General features: G+C 35.5%; 2 protein-coding genes across 8 annotated transcripts in view; one reads left to right on the forward strand and one right to left on the reverse strand.

Annotated features, from left to right (window-relative positions):
- The first annotated feature begins 246 nt into the window (after nt 1–246).
- gsdmea (gasdermin Ea) lies at nt 247–22515 on the forward strand. 4 transcript variants are annotated; one of them, XR_012395032.1, is made up of 12 exons: nt 247–394; nt 1418–1634; nt 3689–3881; nt 6998–7160; nt 7250–7370; nt 9373–9501; nt 9642–9769; nt 15816–16134; nt 16217–16290; nt 16397–16912; nt 21978–22335; nt 22400–22515. XR_012395032.1 is itself a non-coding variant. In XM_005170077.5 (10 exons), exons 2-10 carry the CDS (start codon nt 1421–1423, stop codon nt 16619–16621), a joined length of 1566 nt encoding a protein of 521 aa, XP_005170134.1. In that variant the 5' UTR covers nt 247–394; nt 1418–1420; the 3' UTR covers nt 16622–20889. The 4 variants fall into 4 exon arrangements, 1 of the variants encoding a protein (XP_005170134.1); XR_012395031.1 differs by having other exon boundaries at nt 21978–22515; XR_012395030.1 differs by lacking the exons at nt 21978–22335; nt 22400–22515 and adding an exon at nt 20776–20889 and having other exon boundaries at nt 16397–19110.
- The window catches only part of pals2b (protein associated with LIN7 2, MAGUK p55 family member b), a 349623-nt gene continuing 347026 nt past the window's right edge, over nt 22513–25109 (reverse strand). For 3 of the 4 annotated variants that reach the window (XM_021468024.3, XM_068215053.1, XM_005170013.6), the window contains one exon: nt 22513–24672. In XM_021468024.3, coding sequence (XP_021323699.1) covers nt 24496–24672 — 177 coding nt within the window. In that variant the 3' untranslated portion in view covers nt 22513–24495. The remainder of the gene's footprint in view (nt 24673–25109) is intronic. The other variant, NM_001044777.1, reaches the window with a different exon arrangement.

Consider the following 25109-nt stretch of genomic DNA (forward strand, 5'->3'; position numbering starts at 1 on the left):
ATTGCTCTTTTTACAGTTAATGTCAATTACAAGTAACGTTTGACGGAAATGTGGGTTTCTCTTGTTGGTGATTACACTAAGCCACGTTAATCGTTTTCACGTTTAACCTTTTAGAATGTCCCGAAGTTGAGTAGCGCTTCCTCCTGTCAGTCAGATAAGTGACTAGGCTATACCCTCACGTCACGTTAAGGGGACTTTTTCAGGAATCAAGTAGACGTTCAAGTGTGAGTGAGCGTGCTGCGTTTTAGCACTTTAGTGACAGGCGGGGTTCTGTGAGGAGCTGTAGTTAAGACTATATTGAAGCGTTTCTTCATAATCCACCGCTGTTTCTCTTATTTTGGCTGCGGTTCTACAGCGCGACACCGAAGACAGAATTTCTGGCCAAAAGCAGAAGGTAGGCTACTAACGTTATGTACACATACTGTTAGTGCTTCTGGAAAACATCGTCCATTTATCTGCGTCAATATACTCTTATTGCACCTCAGAAGTAAAGTTATGTTTTCATTTAATCATCCTCGTTTTGTTTCAGTTATTGTTAAGCAAAGCTGGGAAGATGTCAGTCTTATTTATTGTAATCATAATTAATTGAAGTTATTATATGTAAATTATAATTTAAACGGACAGTTCATCCAAAAATAGTAAGTTGGTCATTTTTTACTCACCCTTGACTTTTTCCAACTAGTTGTTGTTCTGTTATAGATATTTTGATGAATGGTAAACCATCGACATCCAGAGTAGGGAAAATCATGCTTACTTGTTTCCAACATACTTCAAAACATCTTCTTTTGTGCTCAACAGAACGAGAAAAAAAACCTCAAACTGCATTGAAATTAGTCAAGGGTGAATATAATTTTTGGGTGAACTTTCTCTTTAATGCTCAAAAATAGATATTTTATTGTTTAAACTATGCGTTGTGGAAAAAATTATAGGTGTTTGAAATGACATGAAGATAGGTAAATATGCCAGAATATCAATATAGTTTGAGATAATCCTGAAATCCTGACATCTTGATTCGTTGTTAGGTTTGATTTGTTTTATTTTTTGCTAATCTCAGCTAATCCTTGCGCTTCATGTTCGGCTGTTCATTATCTGTTATTTATTTCCCCTTTTGGTACTGTCATGTTTTTGGCATCTTTCAAAATATTTTTATGCACAGTTTATGTTAAAATAGCCTAAATTTGGTGTATCACGGGCAGTACTGAAATATGGTGTTTATTTTCATATTTAATGATAAATGTTCAGTTACATCAAATAGAGGATGGTCAATCTAAATGAACATATTTGGCAATCACTGTGGAAAAAAATTATTTAGCAATTCACTACATAACTGAGAACACTGCTTGCAAAAGTGAATACATAAAGATGTTGATCAATTTGCCACTGTGATATAATGCTGTCTTTTTATGTGGTTGTGCAGAAGATGTTTGAAATAGCAACAAAGAAGTTTGTCCGACACATAGATCCTTCAGGTGTTCTGATTCCAGCATCCAGCCTCAATGACTCAAAAAACCTCCAGCTGCTTGCAGTGGTACTAAAAAGCAAGAAACGTTGGTTTTGGCAGCGAATCAAATACAGACCAACAGAATTTACACTCAATAACCTGCTGAAGGAGAAAAAAACACAGCTTAAACCAGGTAAAGTGCGTTTTTTATGCAGTCACACTCTAACACTGCGTCTGGGTTATGTGGAGAAGACGCTGTCTCTGTGATGTGAAAGTAAATCCACTTTGCATTAATTTCCAACGGATGTGGATGCATGCTTGACCTTGTATAGTAAAAGTTAAATCAATACTCCTTTTCTTGTATGATTATGATTAAGAGACGTCACTTGTGCTGACAATCAGATATTGTATTGATTGTTTGGTTTTTGTTCATTTTTGTTAGCATCGCCACAATGATTTGACAATTTTTGTTGGGCTTGTCTTCTTTAAGTTGTTGTGACATTAGAAATCTGGGCTTCATTATTGATAAAGCTCTGTTTCAATAGCCATCTTAAGTGCATGCGTTCTCCATCTGATGAACATTGCAAAAATCAGTTATCTCCTCACACTTGGACTATTGTAATGTTCTCTACACTTGTCCTAAAACAAATCTTTCATGGAGCACCCCCCCCCCACCCCCCCCCCCCCCCCCCCAATTTACGCACTACTAAATATTTTAGTGTTGCACCACTGAACTTAGTTTAAACGTAATGCTATGTTCTAATTTAATATTTATGGTAGCCTTTCCCCATGTATAACAATAGAAAAGAGACGATAAAAAATGATCCCCCTATACTCACAGCCTTATTTTCCTCCTAAATCTCATCATTTTTTTCAGTTGTGAAAGAAGAGTTTCACTATTTTCAAGGAGTGCTTTGTGTTAATCAAGTTTAATGTTTTGAGAACATGAGTATTTACGGCTCGTGGTGCAGGTATGTGCGTCGTCTGCCATTAGTGACTGACTGTAATTTAATGTACTATAAAAGTTATTTTTTTTAATGTAATTTTCATAGGACAGTTACATATAGATACATTAGTTGCAGAATTTTAAAGCAGTTTAACGATTTAAGTTCGTTTTATTTGATATTATGCCATTCAATGTGACTATGCATGACTTCACATAGAGTTTATGACCTACTAACTACGGTTTGCCATAAGATCATGTGGTGCAACCGAAGTGAGAACGAATTTCGTTACAAATTAGCTAGTAGGTTCTGAGCCCCTAGTGTGGACTTTATGTTCTATTTTAAAAAAAAAAAAACTTACGAACAGCTGGTGTAACCCTATCCCTATTACTAAAACCCATTGCCTTAACCTTAACATTTTTTTTCTTTATGTATAGAATTGTTGACTCAGTAGAGGAATTTTTCCCAAAACCAGATTGAAATGGTACAATATGTATTATATTTAAAAAGATGGTCTTCAATCTGCTAATGAAAAATCTTTTCCATCACTTTTGTCAATGCACTCAAAATCGATACCAGCCTATTATTAGAAACATCAAACCTACAACCTTTCTTAAAAAGAAGAATAATTTGTGCTTGTTTTAGCTCATCAGAAACCTTACCTTATCAAACTGAAAGCTTTATAACACTAGTAATACATTTAACTGAGTCTTTGTGAAACTGCGCTGGAATATTATCTAATCCTGTTGCTTTACTACTTTTAAGATATATTTATTTCTTAAAAACATTACACTCACAAAATACATCCTGGATATATATCTTAATCAACATAACACTATAATAATACTTATAATACTCATAAAACTAATTATACTTAATACTCTAACTAATTTACCCTTGAATAAACCTATTTTTAGAAGCTTTTTAACCAATTTCTCTGCAGCAGTTAACAGCCTGTGACTTTTCAGACAAGAATCTTTCATCAACCATAGGCAATTTTTTTTCTCGAAACCCCAAGTTGAGAATGTTGCTTTGCTTCACAAATTGTTTCCTTAAAGGGCTATGAAACCCCCCTGTTTCAGCAGTTTTCACACCTCTAGTTTGGAAAAAGTCAGGAAAGGGGGTGTATATTATGAGAAAATTCATGGTTATGTTCTTTTTTTAATGTAAATGTGCTGTAGGAGTCCTTTCAAAATAGCATAATGAGGCAACTTTGTTCGGGGCAAAATATGCCTAAATGATATTATCATGCTTCTGTCCATGCTGAAATGAATCTCTCTCTTTTTCCCTTTGTTTACATCAGAGTATAAGAAGGAAGAGTTTGTAAAGTACATGGAAACAAACAGAAATGTACTTGGTGGATCTGTAGATGTGAGCGGTCCTGATGTTACCTTAAATTTGAATGGACGAAGCATCTCAAATCTTTATTTACGTCTTGGGAGACTCCAGAAGGAATATTTGGATATTCCAAAACTTCTGAACGACACCAGAGGAAGGTTAGGAAACACTATGATATGTTAACCCACAATAATAAACATTAATTGCCAACTAATGAGAAAATCAAAAGATAATTTTTTTATTCAGATTTTAAAATTTAAAGTTATGTTATCTGTTAAAGGCCAAGTTCATCCAAAAATTATTTGAATTCATGAATTTATATACAGTCCTCAGTATAAATGAGTGCAACCCGTTTTGAAAATGGATATTTTTATCCATTTCTTGTTGAATATGGGTAATATATATGGGTGCATTTGAACAAAACAGATTTATTAAACAGAGATATTTATTAAAATAATATTTTAGTCACACAACATCTTTAGAAATGGAAAATTTATACATTTAAATTCATGCAAAATATTGCAAAAAATGTACAAACTACAATTTTCCAACAAAATTATATATATTGTTTTGTTTCTCTAGATTTTGGCTATTTTTGGAAAATGTATCTAATATTTTTCCTTAACATATACATTTGCACTACTAATTTTTGAATCATTATTGTAAGTTATTGTGTTAGATGAGCTCCAGATTTGGCTTCAGTACTGACTAAACTAATGTATTTGCACAAATATAATATTGTAACGCTTCCTATAGAAAATATTCATTTAAATGAGGGATTTGTTGGGGTGTACTCGTGTATGCTGAGCCATGTCTGCCCATTTATTGTAAACGGTATTAGAAAACAAATTATTATTATTATTTTTTAAAATATTTTCTTAGATAATGAAAAAGATTTAGAACAACACGAGGGTGCGTATATGATGACGAAATTTAAAGTGAAAAAATTTCTTGTTACTCTACTCACCCTCGGATCACACAAAAATTGTAAATTCTGTTGTTTCTGTTGAACACAAAGGAAGAATGTTGCAAAAAAAAAAAAAAAAAAACAGTATTTTTTTCTACTATGAATGTTAATGGCTGCTTTGGCCCAACATTCTTCAGAATATCTTGTCTTGTGTTCATCAGGAGAAAGACATTCATGTAAGTTTAGAAACCCCCAAGTGTGAGTGGCGAGGAAATTAGCAGCTTTGGGTGAACTATTGCTTTCCTTTTTTTGTGACATTAAAAATATGTTTAGTTGTCCTTGGGTGATTCATAATATACACATTGCTTTAATAAAAAACAAAAAACAAACAAACAAAAAAAACCATACAGGCCAAACCAAAATGAGTAGCTGTGGCTCCTGATGATACATTTAAAGTAATGTAAAAGAAAGTAAACATTTATACCATTATTTCACTGCTTTTGCAAACAGTGCTGAGCACATTAATGAAAGTGTACATCACATGTACTAGTTTATGCATTTTAAGAATCACCAAAGTTTCAGCTAAATGGTTTAATGCTGTACTGATGTAAAAAAAAAAAAGCATCTACACCTTAAATGACCTGAGGGTACGCAAAATTTACTTTAATTTTTGACTGTATTATCACCATAAGCTGTTAAATAGCAGCCCTAAATTATTTTAAAACTATTTACCTGAATATATATTTTTCAACTTAAACTGTTATAAAACTTGAGTAGGTTGGAGCATCAACAAGGTATATACAGTTAGGTGGTCCATAAATATTTAGACATTGACACAATTCTAACTTTTTGGACAATGGATTTAAAATAAAAACAAACAAGATGTGCTTTAACTTAAGACTGTCAGCTTTATTTTGAGGGTATTTACATGCAAATTAGGTGAATGCTCTAGGAATTACAACAGTTGGCATTATTTGCCTCCCACTTGCTAAGTGTCCAAATTTAATTGGACAGAATAATAATCATAAATCAAACTTTCACTTTTTAATACGTGGTAGCAAATCCTCAACTGTCGTCAGTTTCTGCTTGTTCTTGGGGCATTTTCCTTTAAGTTTTGTCTTTAGTAAGTGAAATGCAAACTTAATCAGATTCAAATCAGGTGATTGACTTGGTCATTACATAACATTTAACTTCTTTCCTTTCAAAAACTCTTTGGTTGCTTTTGAAGTATGGTTTGGGTCATTCTCTATCTGCACTGTGAAGTATTTGGCTTAATATGAGCAGAAAATATTGCCTCAAACACTTCAGAATTCATCCTGCTGCTTTTGTCAGCAGTCACAACATCAATAACTACAAGAGAGCCAGTTCCACTCACAGCCACACATGACCACGCCTTGACACTACCACGACCATGCTTCACTGCTTAGGATCATGAGCAGTTCCTTTCCTTCTCCATACTCGTCTCTTCCCTCATCTCCATACTCTTCAATCACTTGGGTACAAGTGGATCTTGATCTCATCTGTCTATAGGATGTTGTTCCAGTACTGTGAAGGCTTTTTTAGATATATAATCTGGCCTTCCTGTTTTTGGGCTCACCAATAGTTTACATCTTGTGGTGAACCCTCTGGATTTACTCTGGTGAAGTTATTTCTTGATTGTTGATTTTGACAAACATTCACCTACCTCCTGGAGAGTAATCTGGTCAACTGTTGTCAAGGGTGTTTATATTCACCAAGAAAATAATTCTTTTGTCGTCCACCACAGTTGTTTCAGTGGTCTTCTGGGTCTTTTGGTATTGCTGAGCTCACCAGTGCGTTCTTTCTTTTTAAGAATGTTTTAAACAGTTGTTTTGGCCACGTCTATGTTTTTGTTATTTCTTTGGTAGGATTGTTTTGTTTTTTCAGCCTAATGATGGCTTGCTTGACTGATAGTGACAGTTTTGTGGATCTCATTTTGGGTTGACAGTAACAGATTCTAAATGCAAGTAGTACACTTAAAATTAACTCTGGACCTCATTTATTGGCTCACTTGGCCACGGAACAGTTTAGAAGCCAATTGTCCAATTACTTTTGGACCCTTAACAAGTGGGAGGCACATATGCAAACTGTTGTAATTTCTACAGCGTTCACCTGATTTGGATGTAACTCAATTGTTTTAGTGTATAAAGCCAAAAATGTTAGAATTGTGTCAATGTCCAAATATTTATGAACCTAACTGTATTTGCATATAAATTTATATTTATTTAAAGTTTAATTGAATTGAATTGAATTGAATTGAATTGAATTGAATTGAATTGAATTTAATTTAATTTAATTTAATTTAATTTAATTTAATTTAATTTAATTTATTCTTTTTGACCCCTGCAGAAAACTGGACCTTAAACACTCTTTGATCAAGCAGTCCAAAAATAAGAACAAGACCTTTGCCATCCTTAAAGAGCGAATCTTCACCACCTGTAACGGCAAAATTAATTGGAACGAAGAGGAGAAAAGCGGATGCCAAACTGTGTTTACAGTGTTTTGGAATAAGGTTGGCAAAAAACTTGCTCAGCTCTTTTCATCTGAATGGGATTCGATTATTGCATTAATAAATATCCTTGTGTTATTGTGGTGTTTCAGATGTCCATTGAAGGCAGTGGTAAACAACACCATGGTTCTGAAACTAAATTAGACATCCCACCGGACACTGTGTTGGCCTACAGTGTAATGGAAATAAGCATCGATGCAGAAGGTTGTTTCGGTCAGTAATATTATCTCCATGTGGTTGAAGAACACTACAATTCACTTTATTTATTATAATGTATCCGTTAATATTAAATTTGTTTTTATAGATTTTTGAAAATGTATGTTTATACTAATTGGTAGAGATGCTTTGAAGAGCATTTGGCTGAAAAACCAAAACTGTTTTGCTATAATTATTTATTATTTTATAAAATTATATAAAGTCATTTTGTAAAATCAATTAAATTTCTCAATTACTAATAAAATTATTAATAAAAAAAAAAAACACAAGCCACGTTTTATAGAAAGAAACATTTTACTAAATGGCATCACTTTACCAGCGTTTCCATAACAGCACATTAGCGCTATTGCAAGCAGCAGGAACAAGTATACTAAAAAATACCGTCTGTCTGTCAGTGCAGTATTTGAGTGGACTTTGCTGTACCTGTGAGCATGTGCAGTTCATACATAGTAATACATGTACTTGAGTGAATATCCAAAAAGTGGATTATTGAGCTTTAACTAACTGCACATTTGAAAAATTGCAGACAGTAGCTATGTTTCCTTCCATCCATTCTGGAGATGCGCATAAAAACATTGGTTGATAGAATCACCAAGATGCACATGAATTTTAAAAATAATGATTAATAATTATATTAATAAATAATAATAATGTTTTATCTGGATAATTGATTAAGATAAACTTTTTATTTGATAAGTAAAGATGCGCATAAACTGTAATGGAAACACTTTTACCTAACAAATTCCAGTATGTGCATAAAAAAGTAATGTGATTTTGTTATATCATGTGATTCTAAATATATAGGTGACTGTGAAAGGACAAACCAGCAGACTGAGCACATTGTAAAACATCTGAAATGTTGTTTTAGTCATTCTAAAACACATTGACCATTGGAGTATTAGTTTTATTATATTACTAATTCCCTCCAGAACTGTCAAGAACGTTTGCACTCTGCGTCTCAGGGCTTCAAATGCCACCACATGTTCATAGCTTGTCGGTATTTGTCTGCTGAAATGTAAATCATTTAATAAATAAAGAGAAGATTCTCGCAGCAAATCATACTGTTCATATTTGCCACCAGTTAATCAGGAAGTGACGATTTTGTTCTCTTTTACTGGTTGGATGGAAATTCTGCTTTATTTGCATTTCTTTTATGCGATATTCCTGTTTTGCGCAAAAATTTAATCAGCATTTTTGGATGGAAACATAGCTAGTGTGTTTAATTGCTCTTACTTCGGATAGAGCAGCAACAAACAGCGCTTGAATGAAAAAGCCATCGGAATTAATGGGTTTTATAGCGCAGTGCTTTCTGCATAGTTGAAAGCTGCTTCACACCACAAGGTAACAATGGCTGGAGGGAGAATGAAACCTGTGTACTGAACACTGAAGCACTGACTCAAGCGCAGCCTCTTTTTTTTTTGTTTGTTTGTTTTTTGGCTTGTATTTTTGTCGCCAAATAATATTAGTCGAAAATGGCATTTTCAGTTTCCAGCCAAAATTTTCATCCCTAATAAATTGGCGGTCAATATTTTCTATTTATATTATTTATATTAACATTTGTAGTTATAATGCTGAAACTGTTTTTGCTGCTTTATTTGTTTGTGGAAATGGGAAAGGTTACAATAAAAAATTAAACTGTCAGGATTTGCAGTTTATAGTTATGTGTTTGAGTAAAATGTAATTTTGTTCCGCAAACTACTTATGACATGGTTTTTCTAAATTCTAAATAAAAATGTTTTCATCTACAGCATAAAATGACAGTTGCTTTAAATAAATAAAAATAGAGAGAAAATCACAATGCCAGTGATTAAACTTCAGAAGAGATAAAATAAAAGTAACCCCTATTTTTTTGTCACAGCAGATAAAAACATTTGCTATTCTTACTAAACGTCATTTACTGAAAAGAAACAATCACACAAATAAATAAATAAATAAATGAATAAATAAATAAATAATGACAAAACATATCTTTTTTTATTTGAATTTTGTGTGAGTTTAGAGTTGTGCCTTTTCCCAAGAGGATTAGGCACTGATGAGACGTCTGAGATTCCCTCTCCTGTTCCCTCTGAAGTGGATGGACAGTTTCCACTGATGCAGGAAGGTTTCCCACTTCATACCCAGAAGAAAGGTTTGTTTCAGTTCTTCTTTGTCTTGCATCATTGTGTGAGGAAGCAGAAGTGGGAGTCAACTTTTTCTGTTTCCCTTTTGCAAGTTAGTCTTTATTAAGATATTCTGAATTAATGAGAATAATTTGTGGTCTATTTGCAGCACTTGCAGATGTACAGACATGCTTTTGTGCACTGGCAGACCTGTCTGTTGAACTCCGTTTCTCCATCTTGGTCCTGTTGAGGAAGATTATGCTGGACCGAACTATCTTGTCAGCTTTGGTGGACACAGTGAGTAATGCTGTATTTAAAAAGGAACGTCTGCTAAATCCTGTACTAATACTGAGTTACCGTCATGTCGTAACATACATAATTTCAAGATGACAACATATGAAGGTCTATTTGGAGCTATCAGTGCTATCAGGGATATTGTAAAATTGCATAAATGGGTGATTATTTTTATTACATAGATCACAAGTTTACAGTAAATTATATAAACAAAAGTATTAGAGACTGCACTCTATAATGAATACAGTGTTTCTTCACAATGCTTTATGCATAACAACACCCTTCATTTGTGACTAGAGATAGGTAATAATTCATATGACCAGGTCGAAAGTCAATTAAAATATACAATATACGATTCATCGGTTGAGATGTTAAACAAATTGCAATACATGTTTTTAACAGCATTGAGCATTATGTTTGCTACAAACTAGCATGTGCAATAGCAACGGACAAGTACTGTAGGTAGGACTACTTATTGGGGCCAAGCACAGAAGGCTCTGGTTCTTATTATTCTTCTGCTTCTGCTCTGGGTGTCTATGGCATTCCTATGAACCATTTGCGGCATTTGCGCAAACTTTGGCACACTGATAGAGAACAGTCTGATCTTCAATTACAACAAATTTGGACTTTCTCACTCAGACTCTCTAGTGCCACCACTTATCAAAATCTTCACTTGTGTTTATCTTTATCACTTTCGAAAGGAATGGGCTACAATCAAAAGTCTTTCCTATGACACCCTATGACACCCTATGACATCATTTTCCGTCATGACAATTTTTCGCTACTTCACATTTTTTGCAAAACTCTTTTGAACTAATTCATCCGTTTATCCAATTTTCATCAAAACTGAATCACATGATCTACAAAATCAAAATCAAATCGCTTTTATTGTCACATCATCAGCAGCACGTGTGCTATGATGAGTGAAAAGCTTAGGTGCTGGCTCCAGACAGTACAAAATACAGACAGTGCAAGTAAAATGACAGTGCAAAATACAGTCAGCTGACAAAAAATTCTGGAATTCAAGTTGATTAAACAAACCATTTTCGATTAACTTGCAAACAAATTTAATGTAAAGCTTGCAAAATTTGGCTTAAGATTTTATCTCCGTAACCCATTGACGTATTTACTTGGTGTGTGTCACAACCATGGTCTGAAGTGAGCTGCAGCGTTTCAGCACACTTCCCCCTAGTGGTGTAGAGATTCAAAAAAATTGCTTTTTTTTTTTACTTATAACTTCTCAACCCTTTGTCAAAAATTCATAAAATTAGTCTTCTCACATCCAGCAGAGCATGATGTTGAATGATTTTCCCAGGTCAGCCATTTTGGCCATTGGCTATTTTGAATAATGTCAAAAATTGCTATATTTTACGGACACATTGGTGATTAGTTATGAAAGTTGATACTTGGTTTGGTACTGTGCCTTGAAAGTGCTCAAAACGTTTCATCACAGCACCACCTTTTGGTCAAACGTTGTATCGATATTTCTAAAAATGCGAATAACTTTTGACTAATTCTGCCTGTTGTTATGAAATTTGTCTTGATACATTTATTTGGTTGTGATGAGAATATTGATACCAATTATGCTTTAATTAACTGAACTTTCTGTTCACTATCCAGCCTTAAGTCAAAAACATACTTTTTTGGACTCCTTCTACATCGTCTGACTGATTTGCACCAATTTTGACTTTTTTTTGTGTTGTGTTGTGTTGATAGGTGTAACAATTTTTGTTTCCTGCACCAACACATGTGATGGTATAATGCCAAACTACATTTGAGGCTGTATCTCTGTGATAGTTAAAGATAATGACACCAAATTTGAGGTTTGTCACTGTTGCCACTCACTGACAACACATAAAAAAAATTTGGTGACAGCGCCACATATGGGTCAAGAGTTCTAAGACCTTCATTAGCCATTATTAATGAAATATACAAATTTGATAATAACTTACTAACTAATTTCCCTGTATACTTTTTTGATGAAATTGGGATCAAATTATTTCTTGGGTCATGCCAACAACACAGATACCATTTATGTCATAATCTGCCATACTGTCTGCCATTTTGATTTTGTTCAAACCATTCTTTTTTAACTCCTCCTAGACCGTTGGTCCAATCTTCACCAAACTCAGATCATCTTCAGACCATGTAGACCAAAAGTTTAGGAATTCATGTGGGTAGACAAAACCATTGTCATTTATTATATGCACAAAATTAATTTAAGTCTTTTGTGTCTCCAGAGTGTGTCTGTAAAGTTTCATCTCAAAACACACATCAGATTATTATTTGTTCTTTCAGAATATTAGAATTTTCTGCTCTGAACACAATGTAGCTGTTTTTTTTTTTTTTGCCTGTGCCTTTAATGCTAGTTCTCCCCGCCTACTGTTCCCACGTGTGTATAATGCTGCATTCACACCAGACGCAGAAGAAGCGCCAAGGGCAAGGGATTTACATGTTAAGCCAATGCAAAGACAAAAATAGACATCCTGTGGCGCAATACACGCGAATGAGGCGGTGCGAATGACAACATTCGCTCGAATGAAGCAGCTCGAGTTGAGTATTTTGTGCGATTGACTTGAGTTAGAAAATCTGAACTTCAGCGAACATTCGCGCTGCATTAACCAATCAGGAGCTTTCTCTTGTAGGGGAGTGATTATAACGTAGTGCCTGTTGTTGGTATGCCAGGGGAAAATCCTTCTGCCGATACCAGACAACAGTTCATCAAACTGGGCTTGGCTCAGTTGGTGCACAACTGAAAGCCTCCATCATGCAGGTATAGTTTAAGGAGTTGATGAACTCACATAGTTGGGTGCATTTCAGAATGAATCTGTGGGACTCAGGCACAGCTCCAAACAAATCAAAGCTGTTTTGCAGCCTTTCTAAAGCACATAAAGCACAGCTATTCTCTCAAGAAAATTCATGTTAGCCCTTTAGCAACGTAGCTAGAGTCACTGGGCAGACAGAAGCCCCACCCATGACACGAAGTCCCGTCTGTTGTGAAGTGAATTTAATGCGCAAATGAATTGAATACTCAAAATGTTCATGCTTCTATTTATGCGCGAATATGGCGATTTATCCGTACCGCGTCCGATATGAACACAGTATCAGAGTCTGCCTCAATTTCCGGCTGTGTCAGATAAACAGCACAGTGACAGACATGAAGGAAGCAGATCTCATGGAATGTTTGTGAGAAATACTACAGTAAGAACTTTCCCAATGATTATTTGATGTATTTGTTGTGGAGTTAATTCAAGCCTTTTTGCAACGAGACACACAATGTCATTACAAATTTCTTGCACACACAACACAGCGTGCACGTTTAAATTTGCACTCTTTTTGCACGGCAATTGTGTCAGGATACGCAATAATATCCACTGCTGTTTGGATGTCCATTATGTTAATGTGCAAAATAAACCTGATTTAATGTCCACAATCTGTGATTAAAGCATCTTCTTTTATAATTGTACTGACATGCGGCTATGGTGAATCACTGTTACTCATTACAAACATACATTGTTTTAAAAACGTTTTAAACTCATTCTTGATCACATTTGATGATGGTTGATGATCACAAAAAGCTGAACAGATATTTTAATCTTAGTTACTTTGCGCACGCCCTGTATTGTTGATATGATTATATGCTTTACTATGGAGACATGTTTATATGTGGCTGTCAATCAAATTGGTGGGCGGGGAAACCACACTCCTACATCACGTTGTGGTGGGCCTCAAAATGGGAAAGATTTGGATCCCATTTCAACATCAGTAAATAAAAAAGGAGACTTCTTGTCTTTATATCACCCCAATATGATTGTCAACACATTATACCTACACACAGTTCTGTCCAAACAGCTTACAATCATAGTTGCCCTTTAAAACCCTTTTAACACAGTTTTTATTTTTATTCTTTGTTATTTTTATTTCCTATACTTGTTTCTTTTATTCTTGTTTATGCAAAGCACTTTGAATTACCATCGTGTATAAAATGTGCTATATGAATAAACTTTCCTTGCCTATCACTTGCCCATTACACAATTCTAGAAATGAGGCTTGATTCTTCTTCAAACTCAGTAACAGCTGGTTTTGCTTGCATGTGCTCAACTTGTGTTCCTCAGAATGTGCAAAGAAGCAATTCAGCACTTTCCAAGTTACTGCCACATTTACACTTCAAGAGTAGAGAAAGTCCATTGTATAGACATTTTTCCTGGAATGCAAAATTGCCCATTAGTAAGAAGGGTGCTTAGAATATCCGGTCGACAGCTTGATGCATATGAGGAGTCACATTCAAACAGCTTTGAAACTGTAGTCTTAATCTATTTTACTTGCGTTTAACGTCTTTGAAGTAATACTGCTGTGGATCACCTCCTGGACTGATAATTTCAATAATACGATCTTATATTCAATTCAGTTCACATTTGTATAGCGCTTTTACAATGTACTGTAGATCAAAACAGCTTCACATAGAATATTATTGTAAATTAAAAGAGTTTTGGTTCAGTTTTTAGAGTTTAAGTTCAGTTTAGCTTAGCTCAGTTCAGTGTGGTTTAATATTCAATACTGAGAGTCCATATTGAGGGTCTTGGATCACATCAGTGGCGCTGCATAGTCTCTGGGGGCCTCGGGATGAGTATGCTCAGTTGGAAATAGGGAATAAAGAGAATATTTAGCGGCTTTGTTTTTCATAGTGTATATATAAAAAGATGCTTGAAGCACATTCATGCATCATATTGCTATGTGATGCACTGAGTGTATGTTTTACAAAAAAGATAGGTCTTTAATCTAGTTTTGAACTGTGAGAGTGTGCCTGAACCTCAGACATTATCAGGATAGGAATGAAAGCAACATTTCAAAAGCCATTACCCTTACCATTAGATTGCATCTTGTGTCATTTAAACGGAGCATTAATTGACCAAAATGTTTGACACACACACGTGCTGTCTCACTTGATTGAAAGACTGGCACAAAGTGAAAATAAAGTGGCACTTTGAAATGACAGAAAAACTAATACTGTAGTAAATACTACAGGCTACAAAAAAAAAACGAAATGAAACATAAATGGCTCCCGAATAGAATCAACATGCAAATCAGCCAGCAGAGTATCATTACTGTACTTTTATTTTTTGGAAATTACACGGCTTCGTTACATACCTGTTAAGTTTCATGCCAGTAATACGGTTTGCTCTATAATGCAGTGATCTATTGCCTGTTTGTGTGCATAGAAGAGCTGCTGAGCACAGTATAACAGCTGACAGGTCGGGGACACTGGTGCTGTATGTCAGCATCTGATCCGACAGTGGAAACTGAATTAGGAGAATGTTTTTCTCTCGCGCTTGAATTGCATCTGAAGTATACCGGCTTAACACACACTTTTCAAAATCAACGTTGTGAACCACAAAAAACACTCCACTCAAAGAGGTATTGACAACCATTTTCTGATCAAGATAAACCAGTTGTATACGCTGTAAATGGAAAATTTCAGCACCCTACCGAAAAACGCTGGTCACTATGGTGGCCCAAAGTCCCTTTAAAGCAAGTTATTTCACTCCATCACGCCATCTTTGAAACGTCTCTCTGGCAGTATGCTCAGGCATTCTGTTTGAATGGGGAAACATCAAATTCTCCAAAACTACTTGCCAAGTTTACGATTACATTTCATATTACAAATAACCAATACAATTAAACAACAACTGTCTACTTAGTTTAATTTCTAAATATTTGTATCACACAAAATCAGCAAAAACTCACATCTGGTACGAGCCCCTCCCCCAGAGAATTGTCATTCTATATCAATTACTGATTGGCTACTGTACTAGAAGGCAGGCTTTTTTTTTTACCATATATCGGATTGCTGATTGGCTCTTGTACTAGAAGGTGGGGATTCATTCGCCATATTGACAGTTATACTTTTCCCCATTCAAATGTTTATGTGTGACATGTCTTGTGTATTCTATAGTCTTTGGGCGGCCTCCATGCAGCAACGAAGAAAAAGATCTATAGATGATTTTTTCTTTTAATAAATGTATCTGATCTCATTGCATTTGTCTTTCAGCTCGAAACCCTGAGCAGTGACGAAGCTCCATGTTTCTTAACCAAAGAGCTGTCTGAAAAACAGAGCCAGATTATTCGTGAATTTTTGCACTTACTTAAGTGGGAATCGCATGAAAATAATCAATATCCCACATCGACATCATTGTCCATTACTAATGGATGTCAGAAATCAACAGCCAATCACAGCCATCCTGTCATGGCGTCTGATCAGAATGGTGGTCACTCTGCTAAATCCAATCAGAATGGATGTTCAAAAGCAGCAAGCAAGCCAAGTATGGAGCTTATGTATGCCATGCAAATGCTGCTCTGCGCTCTTGAGGGTTAGTATGCGTTCATTTAGAGACATTTTTCTCATGTACATAAACTTTTAATTTACTTAATTCTCTTTGTATTTCAATTCAGAACTGACAGATGCAGGACTAAAATTGCTAGAACCCTTCTGCACTTCTGAACATCTCAGCAGTCTACAGGATTTAGTGAGTATGAGTCTCGTTGTTTATGTTTGTTGTAATTGTTTTTCAGACTCACAGAGAATGAAGGGAAAAATTATTATAAGATTGGAATTATTTTCTGTACACCTAGGTCATTCATCTGACTTCCATCATGCCACTCTGCAAGAACACAGTTCCTGTTTCCCTGCAAAATGAGGATGAATTCCACAGAAAGGAAGAACTTTTTAAGTCTTGCAATGTTTTACTAAAGAAAGAGAATGACTCGCTGACCTCAGAAGTGACATGTAGTGTGGGATTCCTTCCTCTTGTACTCTGCATTGCCATTCATGGCCTTGCATCTCTTAGTGCCGTGTGAGAGCGGCAGTACTTTTACAGATGGCATAAATTGGGATGCTCCAGAGTTTTCCTAATAACCTAAGAAGTGCATATAGTACATAATTCAGTTTGAAAGCTACATGCATAAAAGTTATTCAAAAGCTGAGATATATTAAACAAGCTACATTTTTAATCATATTTATGCTGAAATTTATATACTTTATTTCACCAGCATATACAATTAGGTCCAGAAATATTTGGACATTGACACAATTCTATAATTTTTGGCTCTATATGTCAACACAATGGATTTGAAATAAAAGAACAACATGTGCTTTAACTGCAGATTGTCAGCTCTAATTTGAGTATTTACATCCAAATCAGGTGAACGCTGTAGGAATTACAACCGTTTGCATATGTGCCTCCCACTTGTTAAGGGTCCAAAAGTAATTGGACAGAATAATAATCATAAATCAGACTTTCACTTTTTAATACTTGGTTGCAAATCCATTGGATTCAATTACAGCCTGAAGTCTGGAACTTATATACATCACCAGACGCTGGGTTTTATAACGGGTGGTGCTCTGCCAGGCCTCTATTGCAGCAGTCTCTAGTTCCTGGTTGTTCTTGGGGCATTTTTCCTTCAGTTTTGTCTTTAGCTATTGAAATGCATGCTTAATCAGATTCAGGTCAGGTGATTGACTTGGTCATGGCATAACATTTCACTTCTTTCCCTTAAAAACTCTTTGGTTGCTTTACAGTATGCTTTGGGTCATTCTCCATCTGCACTGTCAAGCGCTGACCAATGAGTTCTGAAGTATTTGGCTGAACATGAGCAGAAAATATTGCCTGAAACACTTCAGAATTCATCCTGCTGCTTTTGCCAGCAGTCACAACATCAATAAATACAAGAGAACCAGTTCCATTAACAGCCATACATGCCCACGCCATGACACTACCACCACCATGCTTCACTGCTTAGGATCATGAGAAGTTCCTTTTCTTCTCCATACTCTTCTCTTCCCATCACTCGGGTACAAGTGGATCTTGATATTATCTGTCCATAGAATGTTGTTCCAGCACTGTGAAGGCTTTTTTAGAACTCTAATCTGGCCTTTCTGTTTTTGGGCTCACCAATGGTTTACATCTTGTGGTGAACCCTCTGAATTTACTCTGGTATAGTCTTCTCTAGATTGTTGACTTCGACAGACATTCACCTACCTTCTGGAGAGTGTTCTTGATCAGGCCAATTGTTGTGAAGGGTGTTTTCATCATCAGGGAAAAAAATCTTTGGTCGTCCACCACAGCTGTTTTAGTGGTCCTCTGGGGTTTTTTTTGGTGTTGCTGAGCTCACTGGTGAGTTCTTTCTTTTTAAGAATGTCCTCAACAGTTGTTTTGGCCACGCCTAATGTTTTTGCCATCTCTCTGATCAGTTTGTTATGTTATTACAGTCTAACGATGGCTTGCTTGACTGATAGTGACAGTTCTTTGGATCTCATCTTGAGAGTTGACACTAGCAGATTCCAAATGCAAATAGCACACTTGGGGCCCTATCATACACCCGGCGCAATGTGGCGCAAGGAGCGACGCAATTGTTATTTGCTAGTTTCAGTTCGGCGCAAGAATCGTTTTGACATTTTGCGCCAAGCTGTTTAAATAGCAAATGCATTTGCGCTCATATGTGCGCCCATAGTCGTTCTGTTCTAAAAAAAGCAGGCGTGTTTTGGCGCGTTGCTATTTGGAGAAACTGTAATAGTCTGTTCTTTAGACCAAAACAAAGGTGGTCTAAAGTCTGGCTTTGCTTACACACTGCTTAATACACACAAGATGTAGAGCAATACGCTAATATCTTTACATATGAAAAATAATTAAAATATTCAGGATATATATAGGATATAATAAGGATATATATAGGTGTTACATCCTTTGGATGTATCTATTATTATTATTGTTGTTTATTTATGTGTTTACTGCCCATTGGGAGTGGTTATGTTGTGTATTTTCTCTTTTACTTTCACTGTGTGTCTCTGCCTGCCCACTAGGTAGAGCTGATTGGGCCCAGGTGGTGCTCATCATTGGAGCGTGCTGCAGTAATGCGCTGCCACAAAAGAGCAGTGCGTCTCAAACCACGGAGAGGTTAATTTCTCCCCTGCTTCAGACTCGTGATTGTTGTGGTCATACGTTGTGGGTGTTAATCTGGTTGGTTATAAAAAGGAGTTTAATGGGCTATTGAGTTCAATTTGACTTCTGTGTGTTGGGAAACTTGTTTGTTTTTGCGTTGTGGAATTTTACAGGCAGTGTGTCTGTTTTCTTAGTTGTTATTTAAATACATATATTCTTTTGTGTGTGTGGTATGTAAAAGGTAATTGTTTCTTTGTCTGACATTTTGATTTAAAAATTGAAGTTGTAGGGAGAGGGTGCCATTTTTTTATTTTTGTAATTGTTCGACTGTGTTTATTCATAGTAAGGGAGTTGAGGAAAGCCTTTGTTGTTTCATTTCTTTTCTTTTACCTGAAATTAGGTTATTTAGTACTCCTCCTGGGGACTGTTTCAGAAAGGAGGTTAACTGAAAACTCAGAGTATATTAACCCTGAAATGAGAGAAACTCTGGGTTTTCCGTTTCAAAATGGCAGGTTTGTTAAACTCGATAAAGCAGGGTAATTTAAGCCTGTTTTTGAAAGAGAGGTAACTTTAACTTAGAGTCAGTTACTGTGGTAACTTACTCTGTGAATCTAATCTGGTCAGAAGCAGGTTTTATTCTCTAAACTCAGAGTTTCTGTCTGTCTCCTCCCCTTTTTTAAAGATGAAGCGGTATTTCTCGCCTTAGCCTTACGTTTCCACCCACCTATTTTAATGCTCATTTTGGATATGTGCATAAAAACGATTGATAGAAACGTGATGCACATAACTTTTTAAAATATGCATAAAAAATGCGCATAACTAAGTAGGATAAACTTTTATTCGATAGAAAATGTGCTCATAAACTACGATGGAAACACTTTTACTGAACAAATTACAGTATGTACATTAAAAAAAAGCTCATGATCATTTGATAATGAAAATGTGTGTAAATGGACAAACAGCAGGCTGAGCACACTGTAACACGTCTTAAATATTGTTTTAGTCATTCTAAAATGCCTTAACTGTTTCAGTATTAGTGTATATTATTAATTACCTCCGAACGTCTGGTGCGTGTCAAGAGTCTCCGCGTCTCATGGCTTCAGACGCCCCTACGTGTTCATTGTGTTTCAGCATTGTCTTCTGACATCGAGGGGCAAGTACATTAATTAGGCTAAATAAAGAATTAATTGACGCAGCTTCTTCTACCACAGTAAATTCTGTTTTTACTGTTGATATTTGGTGCCAGTTTAAACAGGAAGTGACAATTTTTTTCTCTTTGACTCGTTGGATGGAATTTTATTCGCATCTTTTATGCAATATTCCAGTTTTGCACATACATTTATGTAATATATTTGGATGGAAACATAGCTATTGCCTACATTTTAGTCACACACAGAAGAACTGTACTAGAATGGCTTATCCTTTTTTAATAAATAATTAAATTAAATTCACCTTCGACATGCACTTTAACTAGATTAATGGGATTATTATTCTTTCTAAAAATTATTTTTAGTACTGCTTACCTTCTAAATGTTATATTAACCTCTATCACTTGATCAATAAAAAAGGCAGACACACAAGTGCACTGTTAAATCATTTAAAACTAATAAATGTATATAAAAAGTTTAGAAAAAAAATATAAACGTCACAAATTACATTGCTTATTTTATTATACTTAAATATTTTAAAACTTAAAAAGTGAAATTAGGCATTAACTTGAGCAGCTGTTTTCCCACGCTAACTGTCTCTTCTTCACTGATGGTTGCTTCTTTTCAAATATATACACTCATATTTGCTATAACTTTATATGAGAACATCTAGTTCAGCTGGAGAAAGAAATGGTGATCTCTTTTATAAGATACTGCCATAGTCACTCATAATGTCTGCGCTCCATTGATAATGCCTTTTTAAAGTCACGGTGTGCGCGATTAACTCTGAGTTTGTCTACTCGAAGTTGATTGACTTAACTCAGATAAGCTGTTCTGAAACCGAAAACTCAGAGTTTTTAATCTCTCTGTAAATCAACTCAGAGTTCAAGTTTAAACTGTTGTTTGAACCTCCTTACTGAAACAGGCCCCTGAGCTAGACCTGTTTTGTTTGTTGTTTTGGTTAATCCTTCTCCTGAAGATTTATGCTTCCTTTATTGTTTATTGATTAAGAACCAAATAATAAAATAATTTAAGTTTACTCTTGTGGTTGTTTCACATTTCTGAGGCAGGATTGAAGTGTTCCCTCAATATTTGTTTATTTAATTTATACACAAGTCATTAATTTGGTCTTCTTTTTCTCAAATTCAAAATTTTAATTTTCTTTATTTTCCTTCCCCAACCCTAGACCAAAAAGGGGAAGGGACGTAACAATAGGATATGAATATAAATGATTAAAATATTACAAAATATATTATTTTCTAGCCTACATAAATTTGAAAACCACTGCCTTCAATCCTTCTTCATCTCGGGGGGCGTTTTCAGTTCATTCAATTTGCTTTTGTACAATGTTGTTATTATTATTATTAGCAGTATTATTTATTATATCCATATTTATATTTGTTCTATTAAAAACAAGCTTAGATTTGTCCACCTGCAGGTTTTAGACCATATGGGGCACAGCAACAGTGTTTGGATATAACTGGATATATATTTGGACCTCACTTCGTTATTATTGTTCATTTATTCGTTTGCTGGAAATTAGAACTGAATTTAGAAATAGTTTTGAAACAAATCTTTGCACTTAACAAACTAAATTAATTATTTATAGGCTAACTGATGTCTGTGCATACAAGGTTTCCCTATACGCGAGAGCGAAAGTGAATTATGAGATGCCTTATCTCTCATTCTCGCCCTAAAGATGCTCTGTTTAACTGTTTTCTTGCAAGTGAAATGCTCAGTTTTTACACATACTTTAAGTCATGTAAATAGCAAATGCACTTATGGCGCGACGCAACTGACTCTTAAAGGGAATGGGAGATGAGACTCTGATTGGTTTATTCTCAAAGCACACCTATAACTCATTAAGAAAATAAACTCAACCCTTTTAGACCATGCGCCACAGCGAAATTTTCCCGTCTTTAAAATAGCAAAAGAGGATTCTGACATGCCCTGAATGTGTTTGCAACCTTTCTGTTTTGCTCCTGGACCGTCAAAATAGAGCCCTTGAACTCTGAACCTTTTATATGCTCATTGTAATTGAAATATGGAGGGAATAACACACACCTGGCCATGGAACAGCTTAGAAGCCAATTGTCCAATTACTTTTGGACCCTGAACAAGTGGGAGGCACATATGCAAACTGTTGTAATTTCTACAGCATTTACCTGATTTGGATGTAAATACCCTCAAACTAAAGCTGACAGTCTGCAGTTGAGTCTTGTTTCTTTCATTTCAAATCCATCTTGTTGGTGTATAGAACAAAAATGTTATAATTGTGTCAATGTCCTAATATTTACGAACATAACTGTGTACTTTTTAACTTGTAAATCTTTAGTTTTATTTTTTTGAGAGAAATGTAGTAAAATTATAATTAAAACCTTTGTGACAACAAAAGTTTATTGTATTGTACTTTTCCTCCATAGTTACTGAGATATAGCAGTATTAAATCCTATAGTTTATCAGATGTTTTGACAAAACTTCTTTTGTATTTCATAGCAAACTTTTTACAGATTATACATTATGTAAATAGAATCACGCTTTATTATTAGAGCAAACAAACTATAATTTAAAGTATTATGTGTGCTTGTGTATTTTTCTGCACATAAAGAGCTTCTGTTTAGATTCTTGCACATTTATTATTAAAAGGAGAAGTGGAAGAATGTAACAATGGTCTGTCTGTTTATTGCCTTGTTGTAGAGGTTTTGTTGACATGGAGACAAAAATACATTTGGCAGTAGGTCATGACATTCTGGGACACAATCTTAGAGGCGTTCAGTAAAGAAGAAACAGCGAGAAAACAACTAAAAAACCAACAGGACTGTCCTTAAAAGACTCTAAAGACGACAACATCAAGATCAGAAGATACAGACACAATGTTCGGCCCAACGTTGAACATCAGACAAAAATGGGCGAATGACATGTTACAAAACACCTTAAACAAAACAATCTGCGCACACTGATATGGACTTTTGCATAAGAGAGAGAGATCTCTTGGATATTAAAACAAGCAAATAAATGGTTAGGAGATCAGGATGCATGCCCAGCAAACAATTTTGTGTTTAATAGACCTTTAATCAAAGACTATAGAATACACAAGACATGTCTTTTTGAATGGGGAAAAGTGTAATGGTCAATATGACAAATAAAGCCCGACTTCTAGTACAGGAGCCAATCATCAATTGCTACATGGCGAATAAAGCCCGCCCTAGTACAGTAGTCAATCATCTATCACTATATAGTGAATAAAGCCCGCCTTCTAGTACAGGAGCCAATTATCGATCACTAAATGGCGAATAAAGCCTGCCTTGTAGTTAATGAGCCAATCATTGATCACTATATAGTGAATAAAGCATGTCTTCTAGTAAAGGAGCCAATCATCGATCACTAAATGGCGAATAAATCCTGCCTTCTAGTACAGGAGCCAATCATCGATCGCTAAATGGCGAATAAATCCTGCCTTCTAGTACAGGAGCCAATCATCGATCACTAAATGGCGAATAAATCCTGCCTTCTAGTACAGGAGCCAATCATCGATCGCTAAATGGTGAATAAATCCTGCCTTCTAGTACAGGAGCCAATCATCGATCGCTATATGGCGAATAAAGCCCGCCTTCTAGTACAGGAGGCAATCATCGATCGCTATATGGCAGTTCGACAGTTAAAGAGACAGTTGTGTTATTTTATTGGTGATTTGCAATATGAAATTCACTCGTAAGCTTGACAAGCAGTTATAAAGAATTTGACGTTTCCCCATTCAAACAGAATGCCCAAGGATACTGACCGAGAGGTGCTTTAAAAATGGCCGCCGAGTGAAATGACTTGCCTTAAAGGGACTTTGGTCTAATAGACATCTAATTGCAGACACCTTGGCTAAACTTGGACTGTCAATAAAAATCGAATAGACGTCTATGAATAGTCCAAAACTAGACCAGTCGTCAAATAGACCGATTAGACAGACTTTTTATGTGTAGTCATTCATGTCTGTTTATTTAACGACTGGTCTAGTTTTGGCCTATTATTAGATTTCTATTTGATTTTCATTGACAGCCCAAGTTTAGCCTTGTTCTAGCAAAGGCGACTGTGTTTAGACGTCTATTAGACATCTTTTAAAAACAAAAAGTGCTTGCTGGGTGTAAACAGTTTTGTGGTTCACGGTTTGAGGATCTAGAAAGTTCTACATGAGCCCTTGGCCTGGTAAACTCTTGTCAGGTAAGTCCTTCATTTGAGTATAAATCAAAACATCACAGTACATTCAGGAACTACAAAAACGAAAGAGTAGGAACACGTGTAAAAAACAACTACAATAATAAATAAAAAATGTGGCTTCTGGATAGCCAAGGTTCTCATCGTTTGGACTCCAAAACAGTAAGTTTTATTAAAAACATACAAATACTAAAATAAATAAGTACTCTTCCCTTTGAGTTTAAGTAGAAAAAACATCTTGCATCGTGTTCACAAAAAAGAGAGGTTGGGGCAAACTGTGCTTTTGTGGGAAGAAGCTCTTTTTGTTGGTCAATCCAAATGCATATCTTCATTCTGGCTCACATCAGTCATCTTAGATATCAATCACACGCACACACACGCACACACACACACGCACACACACACACACACACACTCGTATAGTGATGTTCTGAAGGTGCCCTCAGTAAACCCAGCTCACTGGAACCCACTGTGGTTCAGTACACAGTTCCTCCACAGATGACTGCAGCTTCTCGAACGCACAGTCTAAGTTGTCATTGACAATGATGAGGTCAAAGTAGTGTCTGTAAGCCCGCAGGATACGAGCGCTTTCATCCACTGTCTTCTTCAGGTCCACATCCTGTCACAGACAGAACTCAATTATTACTTGCATTAGGTGATTTTGATGCAGAACAAAAACATTCAGTGGGATCTTTATAAATAAAACATTGGATTTTGTCACTTTCAGAAAATTGTCTCCATGTTTTCTGAGTAAGTAATAGTAATACGAAGCTTGGATTTAAAGTGGCATGTGACTTTACTAGGGCACATATACAGTAGTCAACGTTTGAAGTGGATCATCACCTTGCACAAACTATTGAACAACACTCATTCTTAGGACAATTTGGAAAACTTTTGATCCACTTCAAATAAAGCCCACTGTATCTGCACGGAGCAAGACTTCGACCAATAAAATATCGAACCAAATGCTCCATTCACTGAAGTTTAGTCACTTAACTACACTCAGTCACTTAAAAGAAGCCATATCCGTAGTAAAAAAAAAAAAACTTTGGTTTA

Source organism: Danio rerio, chromosome 19 (genome assembly GCF_049306965.1).
Source record: "Danio rerio strain Tuebingen ecotype United States chromosome 19, GRCz12tu, whole genome shotgun sequence".
NCBI classification, from domain to species: Eukaryota; Metazoa; Chordata; class Actinopteri; order Cypriniformes; family Danionidae; genus Danio; species Danio rerio.

Coding starts and splice junctions, on each gene's coding strand:
- gsdmea (XM_005170077.5), top strand. CDS start 1,421: ATGTTTGAAATAGCAACAAAGAAGTTTGTCCGACACATAGATCCTTCA. Junction 1,635..3,688: donor AAAAACACAGCTTAAACCAG/GTAAAGTGCGTT, acceptor TGTTTACATCAG/AGTATAAGAAGGAAGAGTTT. Junction 16,291..16,396: donor TCAGCAGTCTACAGGATTTA/GTGAGTATGAGT, acceptor CTGTACACCTAG/GTCATTCATCTGACTTCCAT.